General features: G+C 33.2%; 1 protein-coding gene across 6 annotated transcripts in view; it reads left to right on the plus strand.

Moving 5' to 3' along the window:
* Su(dx) (WW domain containing E3 ubiquitin protein ligase suppressor of deltex) overlaps positions 1–20,099 on the plus strand; it is a 382,533-nt gene extending 362,434 nt beyond the window's left edge. For all 6 annotated transcript variants that reach the window (XM_090383423.1, XM_090383427.1, XM_090383426.1 and 3 more), the window contains one exon: positions 19,240–20,099. In XM_090383423.1, the coding sequence (XP_090239549.1) occupies positions 19,240–19,412 (173 nt within the window). In that variant the 3' untranslated portion in view covers positions 19,413–20,099. The remainder of the gene's footprint in view (positions 1–19,239) is intronic.
* Positions 20,100–22,355: the final 2,256 nt, after the last annotated feature.

Genomic DNA, 22,355 nt, shown 5'->3' on the forward strand with positions numbered 1-22,355 from the left:
CAATTTGTTCAGCAAATACCATGAGAAACTTAATATCCATGAGAATATTAAGCATACATGAGCATATATCGAAAATAACTTTATTTTCGATGGCAAGCTTGCATACAAACAAATTATTGGAGTTCCCATGGGTTCACAAATTTCCAGCCTTGTATCTAACTTGTTTTTACACTACTATGAGGAATTATTTTTTACCAGCAATCCCAATCATAAATTTTTAGCCTTCCGTTATGTTGATGACATCTTAGTTTTAAATTCCGACTCAAAGAAACTGTTGATAATTGCACAGCCAACTTCCTTGATCTGAAAATTACACTCTGCAATGATGCAATTTCTCATCTTATTGACATTTATGACAAAAGAAACTATTTTAATTTTAAGATCATTTACCTTACAAATTGGCAATCTAATATATCAAAAAAATTCACAAAAATACCATTTGTATTCAAACCATTAGATTAGCTAACATATGCAGTAACCATATCCTTTTCAGCAAAGCAATAAAAGTTTTTTTATAACAAGCTTTTAAATAATAATATACCTCCCTTTTTCATCAAATACTGTTTTTGTATAGTTTCTTCTATAATTAAAAATAAATTCAATTTCAATTTACTTGGCACCTGTCCATGTTAAAGGTATTGTGCAGTTGCATATTATTTGGTGGGATTTCTACTACTTAGTTAGAAATTGCTGTTCATGACTTCCGTTTAAGGTTCCTTTTCAGAATAAGATTATTGTTGCTTTACTCTCTACGTTTTTTCACATGTTTAGTTTGAATTCGTTCAATCCTTCTTTTTTGGAATCCTGTACATATGGCTTTTTTTTCTGGACTTATTAAGTGTGTCCCTTCTCTGATTGCAACCGCTAGGTTTGGCACTTTGCTTCTCTGACACCGGTCTCCGATCTACTGTCTGGATGTAGCCCTGCATCATTTAACCAGGCCTTTTATTTGGTGAATAAATTTTATCATTGGATATGAAAAGTCTTCTTTCTCAAAGTTTTTAATTCTGTTTCCATCAAAAGTTTTTTGCCTTGCCTGCCGATTTTTTGCTACTCTCTTCAATGGCTTCACTAAACCTCCAATCAACAGCAGATGTACCTAACTGTCCTTTTCTCTTTCTATCACAGTTTTTCATCTTGGAAGTTTGGAGCCGTAATCTATAAACCCTGTTATCTGATCATCTAAATTTTATCTCCTGTAGTTTGGAATTATTTTTGTTCTATTTTCTGTTTCCCATGTTCCTTCACATTTTGGCATGTCCAATGCCTTCTGTCTGACATTTCATGTTTTTAGGCCATCTTTCCCAAATTTTTTTTCAATGATAGAGGTCATCCCTATATGTTGCTCTAAATCTATAAAAACTTGGTGACTTGTCATTGTTTCTCCCTTTCGCATCTTGGCTGTGTACGTCGCAGATGTTAATGACTCCAGGTAACTTTTAGTTTTGGTTTCGATTTCCCTTCTTCACTACAAGCCTATGGTATTAACACCCATTCTTACTAATGCTTGCTTATACCAGAACCCTTTCTTTAAGGTTGGGCCTTACACACTCAGTAAGTTCAGTATTTTTAATGACTTTTTCTACATTTTTTTTTTCTTTATGCTATCACTTTCCCATTCATAAAACTATTAGTACAATATGAGGGTGATACGAAAGCTCCATCTATCCTTAATCCTATTGTTATTTCCGCCTTCTTTTTGAACATCTTCTCTCTCTTTCCCCCTCCCCTAGAATTTACCATTCCCTATACCATTTGCTTGTCTATACTTTTTCATGCACTTTGTATATATTTGTATTTATTTTAATTTACATTTTTTACACTGCGTAGGGACTACCTCGTCTACTAGTATTACGATAAAGGCCACATATTTGTCCCCCCCCCTCTTTTCTAATACTACAGACGAGTTTGGAAATGCAGTGCCATGGTCAGGAGTAGTTCCCCTGATAAATTCCCTGGCTATGTATCATTTTCTTAGACTTCTCTTAGTTCTTGGAATTTCTTTGTTGTACCTTATAAATAATCACATAGAATAATAATAATTTTATTACATTCTATGTGTTTATCTATAGGGTACAACAAAGAAATTCCAACTTAGTTTACTTAAATACTACATATATATATAGATGGTATCAGAATGAATTAATAGAAAAATACATAAAAGTGGAGCAGTGTTGAACACAAGGCCGAGGCTAATAGAAGAAGAAAAGTAAGAATGAGAAATAAAAAGAGAGAGAATTTTAAGAACCTAAAAAAAAAAAAAAAGAACTATCTGAAATTAAAGGCCGGATCAAAGAGCCAATTAAATGTAGAGATGCTGAAAGGAATAGCAAAAAAAAGTAAAGAAAAATAGTGAGCATTAAACTGACAGTGGGAAGATAAAATAACTAAGGGAAAGAGAAAGTTTGATGCAAACTAAAAAAAAGTTTGGTACATAAGCAGGTATTTCATCAGTGACTGTGGTCAGGTGTGGGCAAGTTAGGTGTGTAAATACCCAAGCTCTCTTAGCCAAGGTCCTCTCTAAGAGGTTGGATATTTACACACCTAGCTTACCTAATATCCTTTAAACTCTTTTCTTTGCTTTTTATCTTTTTACTTTCTACTCTTCGTTCTTCCATCCGTTGAGCTATTAGTGAAATGCTAGGGTGATTCAGACATTCTCACTTTCCTTCTCTGCTTTTTTTTTTTTTTTTTTTTTTTAAATATTGTTTTCCTTCCCTTACCCTGTTTTATTTCCCGTTTTATTACCATTGTCTGTTACACTTTAATGTATTTTTGACTTCCAAATTTACATCTTTATCAAATATTTCTTGGAAAATTTACCTCTCTATATATTTGACATTCAAAAATTAACACTACTCCTTTTTTTGACATACAAAACTACGTTCTTTTACCATATATATATATATTACAATTGTGATATCGACTTAAGGTATATGAATTCAAGGTATTCATTGTCTTTTTTTTATATATACTTTAATTTAATTTCCTTAACTTAATTATATACACTGCATTGGGGCAACCTTGCTTATGTTTTTAGAGGATCTATCATTTTCTCTCTCCTTTTTTAATATATTTTTTTCTCCATAACTTTTAATCTTTCCTCCATAATGTAAGTTTGTATAGAAACGCAGTGGTTTGGTACATGATAAGTGTAGTCCCCCCTGACGAAATACCAGATTACATTCCAAACTTCTTTAGTTTGTATCAAACTTTCTCTTTCCCTTAGTTATTTTATTATCTTCCTGCCCTCAATTTGATGCTATTTTTTTTTTTTTTTTTTTTTAATTAATCGTAAATTTTACTTCTAATTTGCTCTTTGATTCAGCCTTTAATTTCAGATAATTTAATAAATCTTTTAGGTTGAGGAAAAATGGGACTGTTGTACTGGGATCCATGGTAAATGATGATTAAGTGTTAGCCAGTAAAATAATTTAATTACAAATAGATACTGAATATCTTTGATTACAAATAGATACTGTAGCTTATACTGGAATGTGCAAACTTCCCTTGTTCGGGAAGATAGTTTGTCGGATAAGTGGGTAACTACATACATATATAATATGAGCACTCCATATTAATGGTTAATAAAAAGCTACAGTATCTATTTGTAATCAAAGATATTCAGTATCTATTTGTAATTAAATTATTTTACTGGCTAACACTTAATCATCATAAATCTTTTAGGTTCTTAAAATTCTTTTCCTTTTTATATCTTATTCTTTTCTTTTTCTTACTTTCCATCTTCTATTAGCCTTGGCACCTTGCGTTCTATACTGCTCCATCATTGTGCATTTTTCTATTAATTCATTCTGAATTAAATTTTTATTATATATATATATATATATATATATATGTATATATGTTCCCGCAAAGTGTAGAATCCTGGCAAAGTATGAAATAAACTTTTCTTTATTGTCCTATAACACCATTATTAATGTTTATAACATGAAAATGTTGGGGAATTTCCATCCACTTTGTTTATTAAATGCATTTCCCACTACTGTGTTCCTAACATAATTTTTTGAACTTTTTCTTTTTATCTTTATGTATATTTATACGGTATATTAATTTTGCACCTTACTTACTGTAATTTGTATAAAAATATTACAATAAATTTTTACAACCACTATATCCCTATTTTATTTTTCAATTTTTTTTACATAAGTAGTTATTCTTCACCCATAATATGGTCCTCTTTGAATTTTGTAGGCAGATTTTTTGTTTGTATGTTTCAGAAACTGCACTATCTGTTTTGAGATTTTTAAAAAATAATTTGAATTCTTCAATATTCACAAAATAATTTCTTAAATATATCATTAACAATCTAAAACCCATTCTCTTAAATGTATTTCCTTATAACATAAACTCCATGACCTTGAATCCTTTTCCAGGATTCAAATTTTAAAAATCAAATAAAATTTTTAAAAAAATTAATGGTATAAAATAAATTCCTAGTTGAATACCGTTAACATCAATCTTGCGCAGTCTTTGACATGACCTGATCTTCTTCAGATGACTGCCTATTATGATCCAGTTCCATGGATAACAGGGTGGGATTTATCAATACGTGATACATTTGGAATGCTTTTACCCTCCCATTTGTTTCTGTCTGGTCTGCCTACATGGGCCAAGGGTGGAAACCAGTGGGTGGTATACTCTGCTGCTCACTAGGCTAAGAGGCTGAACAAAATGTAAATAACACATCCCAAGACTACTTTGCACAAACATATTCACAATTGCATTGATTGGTTTTGCCGAGTACGGTATTTTCACATATACACAGCAGGGTTGCCATAGTTTGGGGCGCCTCTGTAGCCATGTGGAAAGGAGCAGCAGTGTATAGCACACACTTCTTGATTAGACCGGGGTTCAAGCCCGTCACCACCAAATACAGAGGATGCGGAAAGGTCAGGGAATGACCACCGCATATCCCGGAGCAATATGGCCCTAGTTGCTAATGCTCCTAAAAACCAAAAAAAAAATAAATAAATAAAATAAACAGCCATAGTTTGGTCTGGGACTCCACACACACATACAGTTCCTAGATAGGAACTAGGAATCAGTGATTTATTTATTTATTGCATTTTAATTCTTTATTTTTTTTATGTAATTTTTGGTTGTCTTATTTCTGAGGTGGAATTGAATTGGGCCAGCACAGTTATTAATACTGTATTTAATTAGGAAGATCTTGTTGGGCCAGAAAAGTGAGTCAAAGGAATTATTTTTATTAAATGATCTCTGTCTACAAAATTCAAAGAAGACTATATTATGGGTGAAAATAGAACCGTATTTATGTAAAAAGAATTTTAAAAATAAAATAGGAATATTGTGGATGTAAAAATTTATTGTAAAATTTTTATACAAAATACAGTAAGGTACAAAATTAATATACAGTATAAATATACAAAAAGATAAAAACAAAAAGTTCAAAAAATTATTTATTTTTTGAACTTTTTGAACTAAAAAATTATTTATTTTTACAGTCTGTCCCCGACATATGTAAGTCGAGTCGAATTTTACATAACTCGGGAATGACTAATAAATGTTGCCACTCACTCCCTGATATGCCAAAATTACAAAAACCACATAATATCCTCAGAAGAATGACGAAAAATAGTTACATACCATAACAATTAAAAAATTTATCTGGGGACAGCAGTGAAGTAGCCGGAGTGGCACATAAGAAAACATAAACGGAATTGAAAATGCATGTCTTTATAAGGGCTACTAAAGGAATCAAAACAAAGTGTACATATTTAAGAAAATTGGTCTAAACCACACAATGAATCAAAGTTTATACACTTCAGGTGATGAACTGAAGGTAACTTTAAACGAACCTGAAGCATTAATAAGACATTAATCACAGGGTGTTGTAGGCTGAGTAGAGGTCAGGGAGGTAGTATGTGATATGAAATCTTCATCTGTTTCATATGTTTTTTTCTCTTCACAAATTTTGCGATAAGCTGATAAGCAACCTTGAACTTTTCTTTCTCTTTTCAAGAAATTCGGTGTTTTCATCCATTTCATCAAATGTAGCTTCCCGAATTTTATGAAATGCTTCTGGCATTTACTTTAATTTGACTTGCTTCTTGGATTGCTCCGATTCCTCAATGGATTCAGCTCTCCCTTGCTCCTCAACTCTTTGCACTTTCAACTGGGCTAGGTCTTTTGTTGTTAAATATTTACCTCGTTCATCCACAAGGCCCCCGTCTACATCTTTGTCCTTCAGGACCAGCTGCAACTCCTGGACTAAGTTTACAATTTCATTGGTAACAGAAGACATCAGCTCATCTTTGTTGAAGCCTTCGTTGTTAAGCTCAGAATGTTTTAGACGTTTTTCCAAACTCCACTCATACAAGTTGTCGCATCATTCCAGGTGCTTGAAATGTTGTGTATTCCATCAAGGATGTTAAACATCTTCCAGAATTGTCACAGATCCATCTCCTGCTCTGTTGCATTTTGAACATGTTGTCCGTATGTAATAAGCTTTTTAATCACGGATAAATCCCTGATCCATTGGTTGAATCAAAGCCGTTGTATTTGGAGGGAAGTGTACCACCTTGACATTGCTGTGCAGATCATCTAGATATTTAGGATGACCGGGAGCGTTGTCAAGGAGAATTAATATCTTAAAAGGCACTGACATTTGTTAGCAATATTTTTCATCTTCAGGGACAAACACAATTAAGCCCGACTAGGCATTTATTTCCAAGAAAGCTAGTCTCATGCACATTAAATATTTGTTGCAGCAAATAGCCACCACTTCTTATAATCTCATCCAATTTGTCCTTGAATTTTTTGACAGCCTCACCAACTGCACTTGCTGCTTCACTACTTATAGCAACATTATGATATCCGCTTCTCTTACAGAACCTATCAAACCAACCATGATTCACAACAAAGGTGGTTTCAGTATCATCGCTCTTCTTCTTAAGATCCTCAAAAATGGCACAAGCCTTTGCTTTGATGAGGTGGAGGCTTTAAGGAAATGTGTTTTTGAATCTGATCTTGGAAATGGTAGGACTTTCCCATCTCACTTATTAGTCCTGTTCTTGCCTTGGTTATTATAGTTGACTTCATTGGTGCCGATCCCTTCACTGCTTCATGTTTTCTGTCTTTGTCCTTTTTATTGTGTTCACTGTTGACACAGACAAATCTATGTACAATACTTGTTAATTTTTGACAACTTTCATACATCCTTATAATTTTAATTTTCTGATCCAAGTTGATCGCTTTCCATTTCTTGGTAGATTTACTTGTACTGCTGTCTCTTATTCTTTTAGGCAGCACCATGATAATGGTCAAAATGAAATTTTCTGTAAAGAACTTCATAGAGTTAAGTTACAAGAGATGCTCTCACACCTTATGATATGCGAATGAAGCATGCACTACACAATGATAGTTTGATACAAAGTCATTGAAAATAGTAGGACAACATGAATTTCAACTTCACCACAATAGCCCGACGTGTAACAAATATTACGTGCAAAATGCAAACAAAAGCTCCCACTTCGCTTTCAAACAAAACTGAACTGACTCTACAATCCAGAAAGAAAGGAAGGAAAGGATGTAGTGACGAAGGGCTAGAGTGTAATTCTTCGAAGAAATAGCCAATGAGATACAGTCCATGCGGCTTGAACATTGTGGGGTTTCTCTGAAGTGCTTCGACATAGTTCACCTGTCTCAAACACGTCGAATATTTCTTCAGAATTAATTTTTAAAGCAGAAAATGAAATGTTAGTTAATGAATCTAGTTATTTAACTAGATTCTAGTTACAGCACAGGTTATTATCCAGCATAGTTTGTATGGGAATGAAAATGAAAACTTATACTTGTTGTTCCTTCATTTGACTTCACTCTTAAAAATTATACAAAAAAGTATCCTTATGATTTTACCAAAAAAAAATTTATGTAAGTCCGAAGTTACATAACTTGGGTTTACATATGCCGAGGACTAACTGTAGTGGGAAATTCTTTTAATAAATGTAAAGCGGATGGAAAGCCCCCAAAATTTCCATGTTATAAACATTTTTTTATATTATATTTTGTACTTATAACAGGTATATATTCATTTTAACAGTGAGATGTGAGGATTCCCCCCCCCCCACAGTATACCTTTGTATAAAAGTCAGAATTGCGTTTCACTTAATAATAATATCATAGGATAATAAAGAAAAGTTTATTTCATACTTTTCCAAGCATTCTATACAATGTCTGGATTCTACACTTTTTCTGGTAACATATACATTTATTTATACAGAATGGAGATTTTTTTCTAAATAACAATTTAATGATACAGTTCCAAATTTCTTTCAAAATGGTTTCACAATCACTTGTTAATGAAGTAAAACCATTGAAAAGGTAAAATTAAATGTAACTGAAAATTTAAACATTTTTATTACTAGATAAAAGCATGGAGCATCACTAGACTCTGGGGAGATTCCCTTGGATTGGAAAAGTGCAAATGTATCTCCCATACATAAGGGTGGCTCTAAAAGTGAAGTTGGAAATTATCGACCTGTCAGTCTGACTTCAGTAGTAGGGAAAATCATGGAGGCAATGATCAAGGGTGGAATTCAGGATCATTTGGATCGAATTGAAATTCTCAAGGATACTCAGCATGGTTTTGTAAAGGGAAAATCATGTTTAACAAATCTGGTTCGCTATTTCGAAAGGGTCACTCACGAGCTGGATTTAGGGAATAATTTCGACATTGTTTATTTAGATTTCAGCAAGGCTTTTGACTCGGTCCCACATGAGCGGTTGCTTTATAAGCTGGAACAGGTTGGAATCACTGGGAAAATCCTTAGATGGATAGAAGGATGGCTTCAGGGCAGGAGGCAGAGGGTTGTGATAAATGGCTATTCCTCATGTTTTGCCCCATTTGGCAAATGATTTCACTGGCTTTGAATTGCAAGTTCAGACAATTGCTGAAGACATTGTGAAGATCGGAAAAGACTTGGGGTTCGAAACTTTGGACACTGCCAATGTACATGACTGCATTGACTCACATGCAAATGACTTAAATCAGTGGTTTCCAAACTTTATGTTACTACGCCCCCTTTTAAAAAAAATCTAATCTTGGTGCCTCCCCTTTATTTCATAAAATAATACAGACACATTTTAAATGGTAAAAAATGTATTAATACAAAAAATGAAAAAAACATAATTCACGGAATAATAACAAGGTTTTACTATATATACAGGGTAATTCACTACCAGTGCGACAAACTTGCAGGAGGTGTAGGGGGCACAAAGATGAATCGGAATCACATAGCATTGCAGAGTCCGAAATGCCTTCGTCATGCGGTAGAGGACGTTGAATGGGAGGTCGCGTGAACAGCGATCCCGCTGGAAGTCAGCATTTGCGAACCGTTTCTGTTGAAGAAACCAAGTAGCAAAAGTCCTCCGGAGTGGATAATTCGCAGGCTCCAATGGTTGGACGCGTTGCAGATTGTATGAACTCATTTGGTTTGTTGACAGTATCCTCCATACAGTGGATTGGGAAATACTCAATCGTTGGCCTATCGCTCGAGTACTCGTACTCGGATTGCCTTCTGCAAGACGTAGGACATTCTCCTCATTGTCTGGCATCCTCACCGTTCACTCTCGGTTCATGGTACCTCTCGTGAAACAACCAGTCTCACGTAACCTTCTGTGCACACGTGGAAAATCGTATGATGAGGAGCATGCCTGTGCGGGAAACGTTCCTGGTACAAGCGCAGAGCGGTGCACCCATTACAGTCCGCAGCTCCATACGCGAGGTGCATGTCGGCCATTTCGACGTTTGAATACTTGTCCATCCTACTGCCTCGGGAACCGGTTTGCAAATGCTGACTTCCAGCGGGATCGCTGTTCACGCGACCTCCCGTTCAACGTCTACCGCATGACGAAGGCATTTCGGACCCTGCAATGCCATGTGATTCCGATTCGTCTTTGTGCCTCCTACACCTCCTGCAAGTTTGTCGCACTGGTAGTGAATCACCCTGTATATTCATTTTTAAATTAATTTGTTTTTAATGTGATGGATGTGCTTGTTTATTAGCACAAAGTTTATCAAATCTAGGTGTCATTGGGAAGAGTGCTACTCGTAGCTCTTTTTCTACTACTAATCTCTACTAAAATTTCTACTACCCAAATATCCGGGCTCGATATTTGGATTTCATTGTAGCTAATGCAGAAAATCCCGTTTCGCATAAATATGATGTTACGAATGGCAGCAGTACTTGCATTGCTTTGCTTGATAAAGTATTATAGTCTTCACTTCAATTCAACCAAAATTGAACTAAGGTTTCACTCTGAAATTTTTGTTTCAATGAAGTATTGCATGATAATTCTATCAATTTTTCCTTTTCAATAGTTGTCAATCCAAATTCATCATCTTGTTCATCAACAAATGGATTCTGTATCCACACGAACTTTGTAAAATCAAGATCTTCGAAATATGTTTTTTGGATCAGTGGTTTCCAAACTTTGTTACTATGCCCCCTTTTAAAAAAATCTAATCTTGGCGCCTACCTTTATTTTATAAAATAATACAGACACATTTTTAAATGGTAAAAAATGTATTAATACAAAAAATGAAAAAAAAAAAATGTAATTGACAGAATAATAACAAGGTTTTACTATATATACAGGTGACCCCCGCTTAACGCTGATCATTCGTTCCGGAAAAACAGAGCGCTAAGTGAATCCGCGCTAAGCGAGCGCCGCTTTCCCATAAGGTAACATGTGTATTTGTGAGCTGCGGTCGATGCCATAGGATATTTCCTAATCAATAATAAACGGTAATGAAAAGATGCACAAATGTCGGTCAAAATATTTAATATTCAAATATTTGCACATATAAAATATTCTGCATTACATACGTATAATTATGTGGTAACTACTTGCGTATCAAAAGTAAACTTAAAATTCCAATTAAAATCATGAATTTAATTGATTTAATTTAATGGATGAATTTAATCATGAAAAATGTGTGGATTTTGAGTTGAACTTTGGCCCTCTTCCAAATAAACTAAAAGGGGTATTAATTTTAAATGGCCCGCAGCGTTACCACCCAACAATAACGTCAACTGATCCTTCGCCGCTTTGAAACTTGGCATGTTTTTTCTTCTTTCAATATGAAACTTCTTTTAGGCATTCGTTTCCACAAAAGTCCTGCTTCATCTATGTTAAAAACTTGTTGAGAAGTATAACACATAATACCCCTCTTCAATAATTTTAACAAGTTCTTTTTTGAAAGTTTCGGCTCCTTGATCTGCATTCTAAATCTATTCTACCAGCCCTTACCAGTTTTAAATGGTTCCACATTTTTTTTAGTCGAGTTTTCTTCAGATACGATCTCTCTCTCTCTCTCTCTCTCTCTCTCTCTCTCTCTCTCTCTCTCTCAATATTTAACTTAACTGAATTCTGCATTGGACATTATCTTCATTAAAATTAGTCTTTCCATTTCAATCCTAATAGCCGGCCTAGCCCTAGTTGCTTGCAGTGGAACAGCTACCTTTCCCGCTGCAAAAATTAATTCTTTATTTTTTTATAATTGTTCTTACAGTTAAAGTTGGAAGTCCTAAATTATGGCACACATCCGCTTGTCGTTGACCGGAATTGATTCGCTTCAAAACGTCTAATTTTCAAATTCAGTCTTTTTCTTACATTTATAGTCTTCGTACTGTGCTCAGACGTTGTTGATTTTTCATTCTTTTTTCATTCTTCGAAAATGTAACTGCGTTGGTTGCATTAATTATGATACAATGTTCGAGTAAACTGTCCGTTTCGCACGTTGTCTAATACGGTACTGAGTGATGACTAGACTTCGGATGCACATAACGCAAATATTACAAGCAATATACTTCGTCATTTTTTAAAATGTTGATCTAGGAACTACGTAACAAGCCACTGTACTGAAATTAAATTAGCGTGTGAGAAAATTTCACTGAGCGTGGGAAACGCTTTAATGCTGTTTTGCTATTCATTTTCAAGCTATCGACTCCATCAAATGAAACGATTTCATTAAATATGTCAAAAATGTAATCTGTAAAAGAGCGTTATAGTGATCTGTGACAGCGTTATAGTCAGACACGGGTTATAATATAATAACAGCGTTATAGCGAACCGCGTTATAACGGGGGCCTGCTGTATTCATTTTTAAATTAATTTGTTTTTAATGCGATGAATAAACAAGCGCATCGCTTGTTTATTAGCGCAAAGTTTATCAAATCTAGGTGTCATTGAGAAGAGTGCTACTCGTAGCTCTTTTTCTGCTACTAAATGGTCTCGATATTTGGATTTCATTGCAGCTAATGCAGAAAATCCCATTTCGCATAAATATGATGTTACTAATGGCACAGTACTTGCATTGCTTTGCTTGATAAAGTATTATATTCTTCACTTCAATTCAACCAAAATTGAACTAAGGTTTCACTCTGAAATTTTTGTTTCAATGAAGTATTGCATGATAATTCTATCAATTTTTCCTTTTCAATAGTTGTCAATCCGAATTTATCATCTTGTTCATCGACAAATGGATTCTGTATTCACACAAACTTTGTAAAATCAAGATCTTCGAAATAATGTGAAAAGTGCATTAGCAAACCATCCAAGTGTTCAGTAAATAGATTTTTGTTTGCTTCAATATTAACTCTGGCACAGAAATCATTTAAAAGTGGAAACATGTCGAACTTATTTTTTTTGTAAATTTGATTTTCATAGCTCCAATTTTTTTATGAATGATTTCACTTTGTCTTTTTGAATCAGTGAATGCATTTGTGGTCCTTGCATTGATTTATTCAAAACACTCAATTTTCCAAAAATTTCAACCAAACAGGCAAGTTTAACAATAAAGTTATCATTCCTAAATAAATTTGCCTCTTCATTAGGATCAAGAAAAATTGCAGTCTCTTTGAGTTCAAACACCCTTTGAATCACTTTTGCATGAAATATCCAGTGCACTTCACAATAGTATAGAAGTGAGGTATAATTAGCTTCCATATCTTCACACAGCTTTGCAAACAACCTAATTTTTAAAGGACTGTTTTTTATATAGTTTATAACTTTCGTAACTTTTCTAAAAATATTAAGTTCCTTGCTCATATTTTTTGACACAAGAGCTGCTCTGTGAAGCATGCAGTGCATCCAGATAACTTCGGGTGCTTTCTTTTTAACTAATGCTTGAAGACCTGCCTTGTGTCCTTGACATTGTGCTACGTCGGTGTACTGACGGAGCACAGTTATTCCACTTTGTCGTTCTCATCAAAAAAAGTGTCAATTATATTAAAAATTTCATTGGATGTGGCCTTGCCAGGAATGGGGTTGCAAAATAATATATCTTCCCTCATATTAGTTTCTGCAACATATCGAACATATGCAATTAAATGAGCATCCTTAGCTACATCAGTTGCCTCATCTACTTGTATGGCGAATTTCGAAGTACGCAGTCGAGAAACTAATCGCAAAGATCTTCAGATATATCATCGATTCTTCTGCCAACTGTATTATCAGCAAGCGGTATTTGTCGCAACTGTTTCGCATATGATTTGCCGAACATTATTTTAACCATATCAATAGCTGCTGGCAAAACTAGAGTTTCTCCTATTGTTTGTGGTTTTTTACATTTCGCGATTCTTTAAGAAACTTGGTACGATGCTAGTAATGCATTTGATGGAACAGAAACAATTTTTTTGAACGTTTGCTTTTGTTTATTAAACTCATCTAATTTTCTTTGAAAAAATTCTATGGGCTTCCCAACATATTCAGAATTCATAGTTTTAAGGTGCCATTTTAATTTGCCTGGTCTCATACTATCTGCAGCCAAAACTTTCATACAAAACAAACACATTGGTTTCTCCAAGCAATTTATAATAACACTTGTGAATCCTAATGATAAATAGGATGAATCGTATTTTCTTGTCTTGGGAGTTCTACCTCCTTGTTCCCTGTTGCTTGTATTCCCACTACCTTTACTTGTATCAGCATCAGTATCTTCATTATTAGTGGATTTTCTCTTGTAACCAGTCAAAAATTTATCCATTCGTCTAAAAATATTAGGATTAAATTTATATTCTTAAAAAATACAACTTCTAAATTACTAATGATTATTATCAGTAAGTAATCACACCAAAAACAATAAAAAACACAATCGCACCATATTTTCAACCATGCAGCTAATGCTATACTATGCAATCTACCTATATATGTCATACAAAGTACGCACTAAATTATATATATATTACATTACATCATATCAATCTTAATTCATCAATCCATATCAGCAAAATATAATATATTTTTTTCCAAATAAATGTTTATCTCATGTTTATATCGAAGTTAGAGTGAGATAGGTGGTGGTAAATGCTTTAAAAAATAGGTTATAAAATTTAATGTTATGTTATGAAAATTATATTTCTGTTAAACTTTTCGCGCCTCCTTTTGCACTAGTCCGCGCCAAACTGGGGAGTTTGGAAATCACTGACTTAGATGATTCAACTTTCATTGAAATCGATGAGCAAACTGCATATGAAGAAGAGGAAAACAATTCGAAGTGGATAACACTGAAGTAACATCAAAAGAATTTTCAACAGAAGAATTGGAGAAGTTTTGCGGGGAGTTGACATGGCCTGCGAGGCAATTATGAATGGAGATCTGAATGTTGAACATAGCATCAAGATATGGCAAATTTTACAAGATGGGATTCAATGTTACAAAGACCTGTACGCCAAGAAAAAGAAGAGAAGACTTCACCAGACTTCATTATCGAAATACCTAAATAAACAATAAAGCTTTTTTCTCATCTGTCATGATGTTACCTTTTCATTAATAAAATTTTTGCAATATTCTTTTATTTCAAATTCTTTTAATTGGCTATTAAACGCAAATTGTTTATAGACTGTTTGTCTGGTATGCATTTAATTAAAAACCCATTATAATTATACCTCAATCAGCACGGTTTCACATAACACGGAACAGTTTCGGTACGAATTATCAGTGCTATGTAGGGTATTTCTGTATATCAATAGAAACAATTTAAGTGGTTTTTTTTTTTTTTTTTTGTTATTTTAACAGGGTGGAAAGACTAGCCAGTATTAAAAAAGTATAACATAAAATAGCAGATTTTGTATTGTGTTTTAATATTTTCTACTGAGTTGTAATTAACACATTTACAACTCACCTCCAAGTTAGAATGAAATAGAGTACAACAGTAAATGCATGGGGAAAAAAATAAATTGGCAATTCTTATTTATTTAGATGGAAATGTGTTATGTTAGGGCAAAAAAAGGATATCAATTTGGACAATGGGAAGCATTTCAAGAGTAAAAATAAGTGGGAAGTGAAGAACAAGAAGAAAAAAAAATGACTACGAACCCTTTACTGAAATTGATACCCCCACCTATACTGTTAACAACTGAGATCTCACTGATGACCATCTACTTTCCACTCTATTTTCACTCCTCTCTAAGCATTCCAGTAAGAGTTCCTGTACCGCCAAATATTTTGATGGTACAGGAAATCTTACTATGTACAATTTGGATCACAGGTGATGATCATATCCAGATATTCTTGTCCCTAGAATATAGTTTATATCAGTAATATGCTGATATAAACAATCATCTAGTGCAGTGGTGTCCAACCTGTGGGCCGGATACAGCCCGAGAATAATTTTTACACGGCCCGCATGGAAAGTGAGCTAAAACAGAATTTTAAATTTTGTAAATTATCAGCCAAAATTTTCTCATTAAATGTTATTGTGTATTGCACTTAATAAATTTTTGAATATTTTCAATTTCAGGTGTATCGTTATATTTATTTATTCACCTTAACATTGAAAAGCAGTGATCCTTTTCAGGTTGCAAATTTTCTAAAGTGAGCATTTAAAAGGAAAAGTAAGGTATTTTTTAAAAACCAAAAGCAAGTCATATTTTTATAATTTTAATAAAATCTAAAAAAATAAATCAGTGACAGATTTGTTGTGCATAAAAAGTGTTGAGAATTTGCATTTTTTATATATAGCCTGAAAATAGAAATTTCCATTTATATGCAAGAAGATGTGGAAAATGTAACACATTTTTCTCAAATCACTCAGTGTGGCCTGTGAAACAAATCTAACTTTGAATATGGCCCCTGTATGGGAAAAGGTTGGACATCACTGATCTAGTGGATTAGTTGACTTTAACCTCAGGCCAAATACGTTGTCTTTTGAGACCCAGTGATTTCATGTTCTTCATCTACTCCATCCACACACCTGAAACCCCTTTCCAAAAAAAAGAAGAAAAAAAAATGCAGGGTCAAGTATAAAATGCTATTATGCCTAATTATTTCTTTGTGTTGAAAAAAAAAATGGTATGTGCGATTTTTTTTTTTTTTTAATTAATTATACATTCCTTCTTCAGTGTATTTTGCATTATAAATTGCTCAAAAAAACTGATGTCAAACAGAAAATGACATTGTGCTTTGGTTTATAAGAAGTTCATGTTGCACACATAGAATTGTTTTTTTTTTTTATATAATATTGGTGTGTAGATACACCATAGACAACTCTTAAGAAACAACAAAGTAGTTGTCGTAGGCATCATTTGCTCTTTCTCATATTGTGCTCTGCCTTCACGACGAGTTGCCATGATATTGCACTACCTCGAATAAGTAACGCTTCACTAATAGAGAAGACTTTTTTTTTTTTTTTTTTTTGAAAACGATATTACAGCACCCTTCTTGGATGTGTATTTAGTCTTGTAACAATTTCAATCAAAAATCTCTATTGAAAGTTGCATTATAAACTTCTGAAAGCTGGTGTCAAACTGAAATTTTCATTAACCACTTTTAGTTGCTTGCAAACAAAAGAAAAAAGTGCATGCTCTCACAACAAATTAGTGTAAAAATTCATTACATATTCCTTTAGTGTGTTTTTCATCTAGTAATGGAATTTCAAGGAAATTTATGTACTGGTAGTTGCATTATAAGCTTTTTAAAATTTCAGAAAATTGTGTGAGTGATAGATATTAATGCCACTGCAAATATATTTTACCAGTTTATCTAATTAACCAGCAGGGAAAAAAAAAGTCAATTTTCATAAATGCCAATGTTACTGAGCACTTAAAAATTTCACGTCTGCAAGATACACACACTAGGGGTATCAGAAATTGTTGTGTGCTAGTTGATGGATTAAAATTTAAATTTTGTCCCCTTTAGCAAGATTCCCTCTGAACTGCTTTAATCAGTAATGAGCAAACTAAAATCTTCATAACATGACTTCAAATAAATAAGTTATGGCAGAACTTATGGAATGCCCCCACTTATTATGCATAATTAGAAAACATAATACAATGATCCAAAATATGGTATACAGAAAGATGTAAATACCTGATCTCATTAATGATGGGAAAACACAATATCCTAGGAAAATAACATTTTGTGATATTATAATCAAGAAATAGCAGATAGGTAAAAAGGCCTACTTACACTCTGGATTCATTATGCTATATTCTCTATTATGTAGCACAGAATGGAACGGAAATTAAAATAAAATTATGAGTTGTAGTTAAACTAGATTTAATATTAAATACATACAATAAACATTAAAAACAGAATATGTTAGATACATACAGTAACCAGTAATACAAAAAGCTTTCAGGCTTTATGTTGCCCTTCATCAGTTAAACGTTTCCATTCATCACAACCACAAACTTCAACTTTCAACAGTTAGTTGTTGCATTATACAGTTCACTGTGCATGACTGCCATCGCACGCTCTTAAGTTCTACATTCCTACTTTCAATCCAACAGTTAACTGATGAAGGGTGACATAAAGCCCGAAAGCTTTTTTGTATTACTGGTTAATGTATGTATCTAACATATTCTGTTTATCTTATGTATTTAACATTAAACCTAGTTTAACTACAACTCTTCATTTTAGTTTACTTTCCATTTCACTCTGTGCTGCATAATAGAGAATATAGAAGAAATAGAAGGTAAAGTTGTTACCTTCAATCTAGTTTGTGTGTTTCTCTGCTGCTCTACAAACATAATATTAGTACTCCTATTAGTAAAAGGTAAATGCTTTATCTCAGGCCATCTTTTGGTGTTCATAGGCTTTAAGTACTCTTCATTCTGAGGCCTCACTACATTATATCAAACATATTAAAACTCAAACTTAAAATACCCCTACATTAAATAATTTTTTTTGTTTTTAAAGAAATTCAAAAGCATCTCTATAAATGTGGTTTTTAAATTATATCCACAACACTTATTCCAGTAGTAACTTACTTGCAATAAGACCTTTTGATTACATTGTTAATGATTTTGGTAATAGAAAAAAAACCAGAGAATTTATCTTAGAAACATGGGTTTAAAAATTGGTTTGTAGAATTTTATTGTTGGAGAAAAATCACCGAATTCTATTTGAATTATATATATTTTTTGGGTCGCTATGTTTTTGCAGGTCCTAGGAACAGTGCCTAATTGAAAAGATGGCTCTGCTTTATCTAAACATTATTTCTTTCTTTATTGGAAATAATTTTCCCACAGAAAATGTGTAATATGGCTGCCAAACTCTTTTTCACAGATGTACTTCTCCACATAAATATGGCCATTGCACAATTATAATCATATAGAAATTCATTTAATGTGTTACATGTATTATATGAGTAATAACTAATTGTACTGAAGTAATAGTTGAACTTTCAACAAGAATAGAAGGCATGAACTCGCATTAAAATATTTTAAATTCATAAATAATATAAAAGGTGTGCTATAAATTAAGAATAAATAAAACAATGGATAAAATCCTAGTACAAGGCCTTCATGGTAGTGGGTGGGGAAACCTCAACTGATGCTTCAACATGAGCAGATGTAGGTTGACCTTGGATGCACAGTTAATTTGGTAATAATCCCATGAAGCTGCCTTGTGGCATGCAATTTTTTTTTTCATTCTACACATGTTGTTCTAAAGTCTTTAAAAGGTTCCTGGTGGCAGGTTGTTCACAGATTCCTGTTAACTCAAACAATGTCATATTTTGAAAAATGTTTTCCTAAGAATGAAATTTGCATATATGTGAACATGCATGTCTTGAACTCTTCTAAGTTCAACGAAACCACTATGTGGTCCACTTGCTTATATGAATAAGTAAATAAAAGTTTTAATGCAAATAGGTTTTTAGGTTATGTTATTTGGAAAAATAGATTTTCAGTTTGTTTGTATGTTAAAAATGTGACCTTAACTGATTGTCAGTATTTTCTGTTTTTGTAGGAAGTAATGGTCCTCAAAGGTTTTGCATTGAGAAGGTTGGCAAGGAAACATGGCTTCCAAGGAGTCACACTTGTTTTAACCGTCTTGACCTTCCTCCATACAAGAGTTATGAACAACTAGTAGAAAAACTGACATATGCTATTGAGGAAACAGAAGGCTTTGCACAAGAGTAAGCCTTTTATGTGATCTTTCTGTCATGTCTTCCTACAGAGCACCAAAGCAGCCTGGATCTATCATTTTCAAAATGAGGGCAAGAATATACAGCCTGCCTTGCCCTCTTCCTACTAATGAATTATTCCCAGCAACTGTAGCCATGGTTGATGATCATGATGTGCAGTGATGTGTAAATTTTAGGGATAGTTGAGATAATCTCATCTTGGTGTCTTGGTGACACCAGTTGTACAGTTCCAGTACTGCTTCAATACAAAGTGACTTCCATTTCAGTTAGTTTAAAGCACAACAGAAATACACTCATGGATTATCTTGGACTCATTTACATTTCCAGTTGTATCCAGCACAAGTGACACAGCCACTTCTTTTTCCTGGTCAGGCATAGCTGCATTGGGTTCTTTAGGTGCTTCAAAACCTTCACTCTTCACTAGATTGGAAACATATCCTGTCTGCTTTTGGATTGGCCAAAATGACACTTAACCAAGGGCAGTGTAATACTGGTGGTTGACATATGTATAATTTGTTGATGAATACTGAAGATATGTAATTTGTAAATTTTATCTTTAGAGAACTGTGAAATAAGAAAAAAAAAATCAAGCCATGTAAAGAATATAAAGTTATATTAGAAAGGATATGGCTGATTTGATATTCTGTAAGCCTAATGTAATAAAAAAAATCTTTTTTTTTTTCTTCAGTATCTGTAGAGTGTAAAGTGCTATCAAAAAAATATCACCCACTTGAAAAAGATCTGTAACCTCTTTCCCATCACAGCCCAGAGAAACTTTGTAAAGGCTTTTGTTACTCAGGTCTATAATTAGCCATCTGAGTCAGAGTTATACAGATCTATATCCTGAAAACTCTCCCTCCCACTACATTCAAGCCAGCATAGAACACATGCAATTTACAGAAATGATGTACTGATGCCACACAAAATTAGTAGCCCCTTAACAGTAAAGAAAGGGTTGTTTTAAACATGCTTCAGAAAATCACAAGAACGATTTTCATAACTACACTTAAAAAAATTTTTAAATTGCAGAATATTTAATATCTATAACTCACATCATGGAGTTTCATGGTGTAGAAATTTTAAATACAGCATATAACGAAAAAAAAGGAGAGAATTAAAGGTGAAATATCTTATAAAAATTTGTTAAAGTACAATACTCAGTATAATGGGAGAGGATACCAGTTAAAATTTGGTGAAATATTTTCCATGATGAAAAGATGAGTAATTTCAATGAAAGAATGGCAAGTGCCTTGGGAGGTGGGAAGGGAAGAATGATATTGCAGTGCAAATACAGCTTAGGAGCAGCAGGGCTCTGCTCCAGTGAAATAATGCACCCCCTTCACAATGGGCACAGGCAGTCAGAACTGAGGGTCACATGACTGATGCCTCTGTTTAAGTCCATTTCTGTTTTACATTTTGTCTTTGCACACTTTACATGCAGACATCTGCTGTCAATATATGTACACTTAAAGGCAGAGGATATATCTGCCAAAATGTAAAATTAATTTGTACAGTGATGACCTAATTATTGTACAGAATAAAGTTATAGTATCATGGTGTTATATTTCTGTATTTGTATGTGTTGTGCTCGGTGTATGTTAAAAAGCATATTTGAGTGATATAAATCTCATGCTGAGCTAATCTCCTTGGTTTATCTTAAAAATTTCCCTGATCCACATCCAACTGCCATACTTACTTTTGTTAGGTTCATTTCCCCTGAAACAAAATACAGTAGAACCTCATAAAAAATACCACTTTTTTTTTTTTTTGAAAATTCCAGTTGTTTGAAGGTTACACATATAGCCTAAGTATTCAGGGGTAATTCATTATTTTTATTAGATAATAATATTAGTAATGGCAACATAATTCAGCACCAGTAAAAAAAAAAAAAACAATTTCATTTCCCCATTCTTTTCAATAATACGATAGTTCTGATCCCTATAATCTTCATAGAATGATAGTCACCAAAATGTCAACCTGTACTGCTGGACTGGTCTGGTCGGTAACCTACTTGCCTAAGAAATAAAATTTGCATGCACCTCCAGTGCGGGTGTTGTAGCTGTCCAATATTTTTTAATATAACGTATAAATAGTGCAACATAATATCAGCAATGAAATCACCTTAAACACTAAAATACATACTGCTGTGCTATTAAGTACCATACTGTGAACAATATTGTATATCTCTCAAAATGAACAATAAAATACATAGTAATAATCACATGCAACCTAAGAAATATGTAAAACAAAAAGAAATTGGTTTGGAAATTATTAATGGAACATAATGTGTGAATTTGTTATATGTTAGCCAAGTCTAACGTGCCTATTTTCCCTCTGCCCTTTTGAGAAATATTCAAAAATTTGGATTTTTGAGGTTCTACTGTGTTTGATTAAGAAATGGTTCAATAGCAGCATGAATTAAATGATAAAAGAAAAAAAAAAAAATTTGAGACTGATAAATTATGCATAAGGAAATTTAAAACACTGGCAGATCATTTTATGATGAATGATTAAAGGTTTTGTGGTTTAAGATAACAATATTATATATTGATAATATAGGTGATAGTCTATTGTTAATAAGTTATTATTAACAAAGCATCTAACATAATATTTCTTTTAAACATATCACACTTCAGTCTAATAATTGTTTCCTTTTTAACTTGACGATGAATAAGCTCATACACCAACCTCTTTAACTATGACTAGAATTTACAATAAAGTTACTCGGTCTCTTGTTTTAGTAACAAGAGACCAAGTAATTTTATTGTTTTAGTAACAAGAGACCGAGTAATAAATATCCAAACAGGGTTGTGCCAAAAGATATCCACTGTGTAGAGTTTTTATCAAATAGGTTATTTTAATTTTTATTTTAATTTGTAAATTATAGTCACAGTAAAGAGTTATTCAATTAATGGTTGGTGTATGAGCTTATTCATCG

Source organism: Mastigoproctus giganteus, chromosome 10 (assembly GCF_048544385.1).
Source record: "Mastigoproctus giganteus isolate SK-2022 chromosome 10, ASM4854438v1, whole genome shotgun sequence".
Taxonomy (NCBI): Eukaryota; Metazoa; Arthropoda; class Arachnida; order Uropygi; family Thelyphonidae; genus Mastigoproctus; species Mastigoproctus giganteus.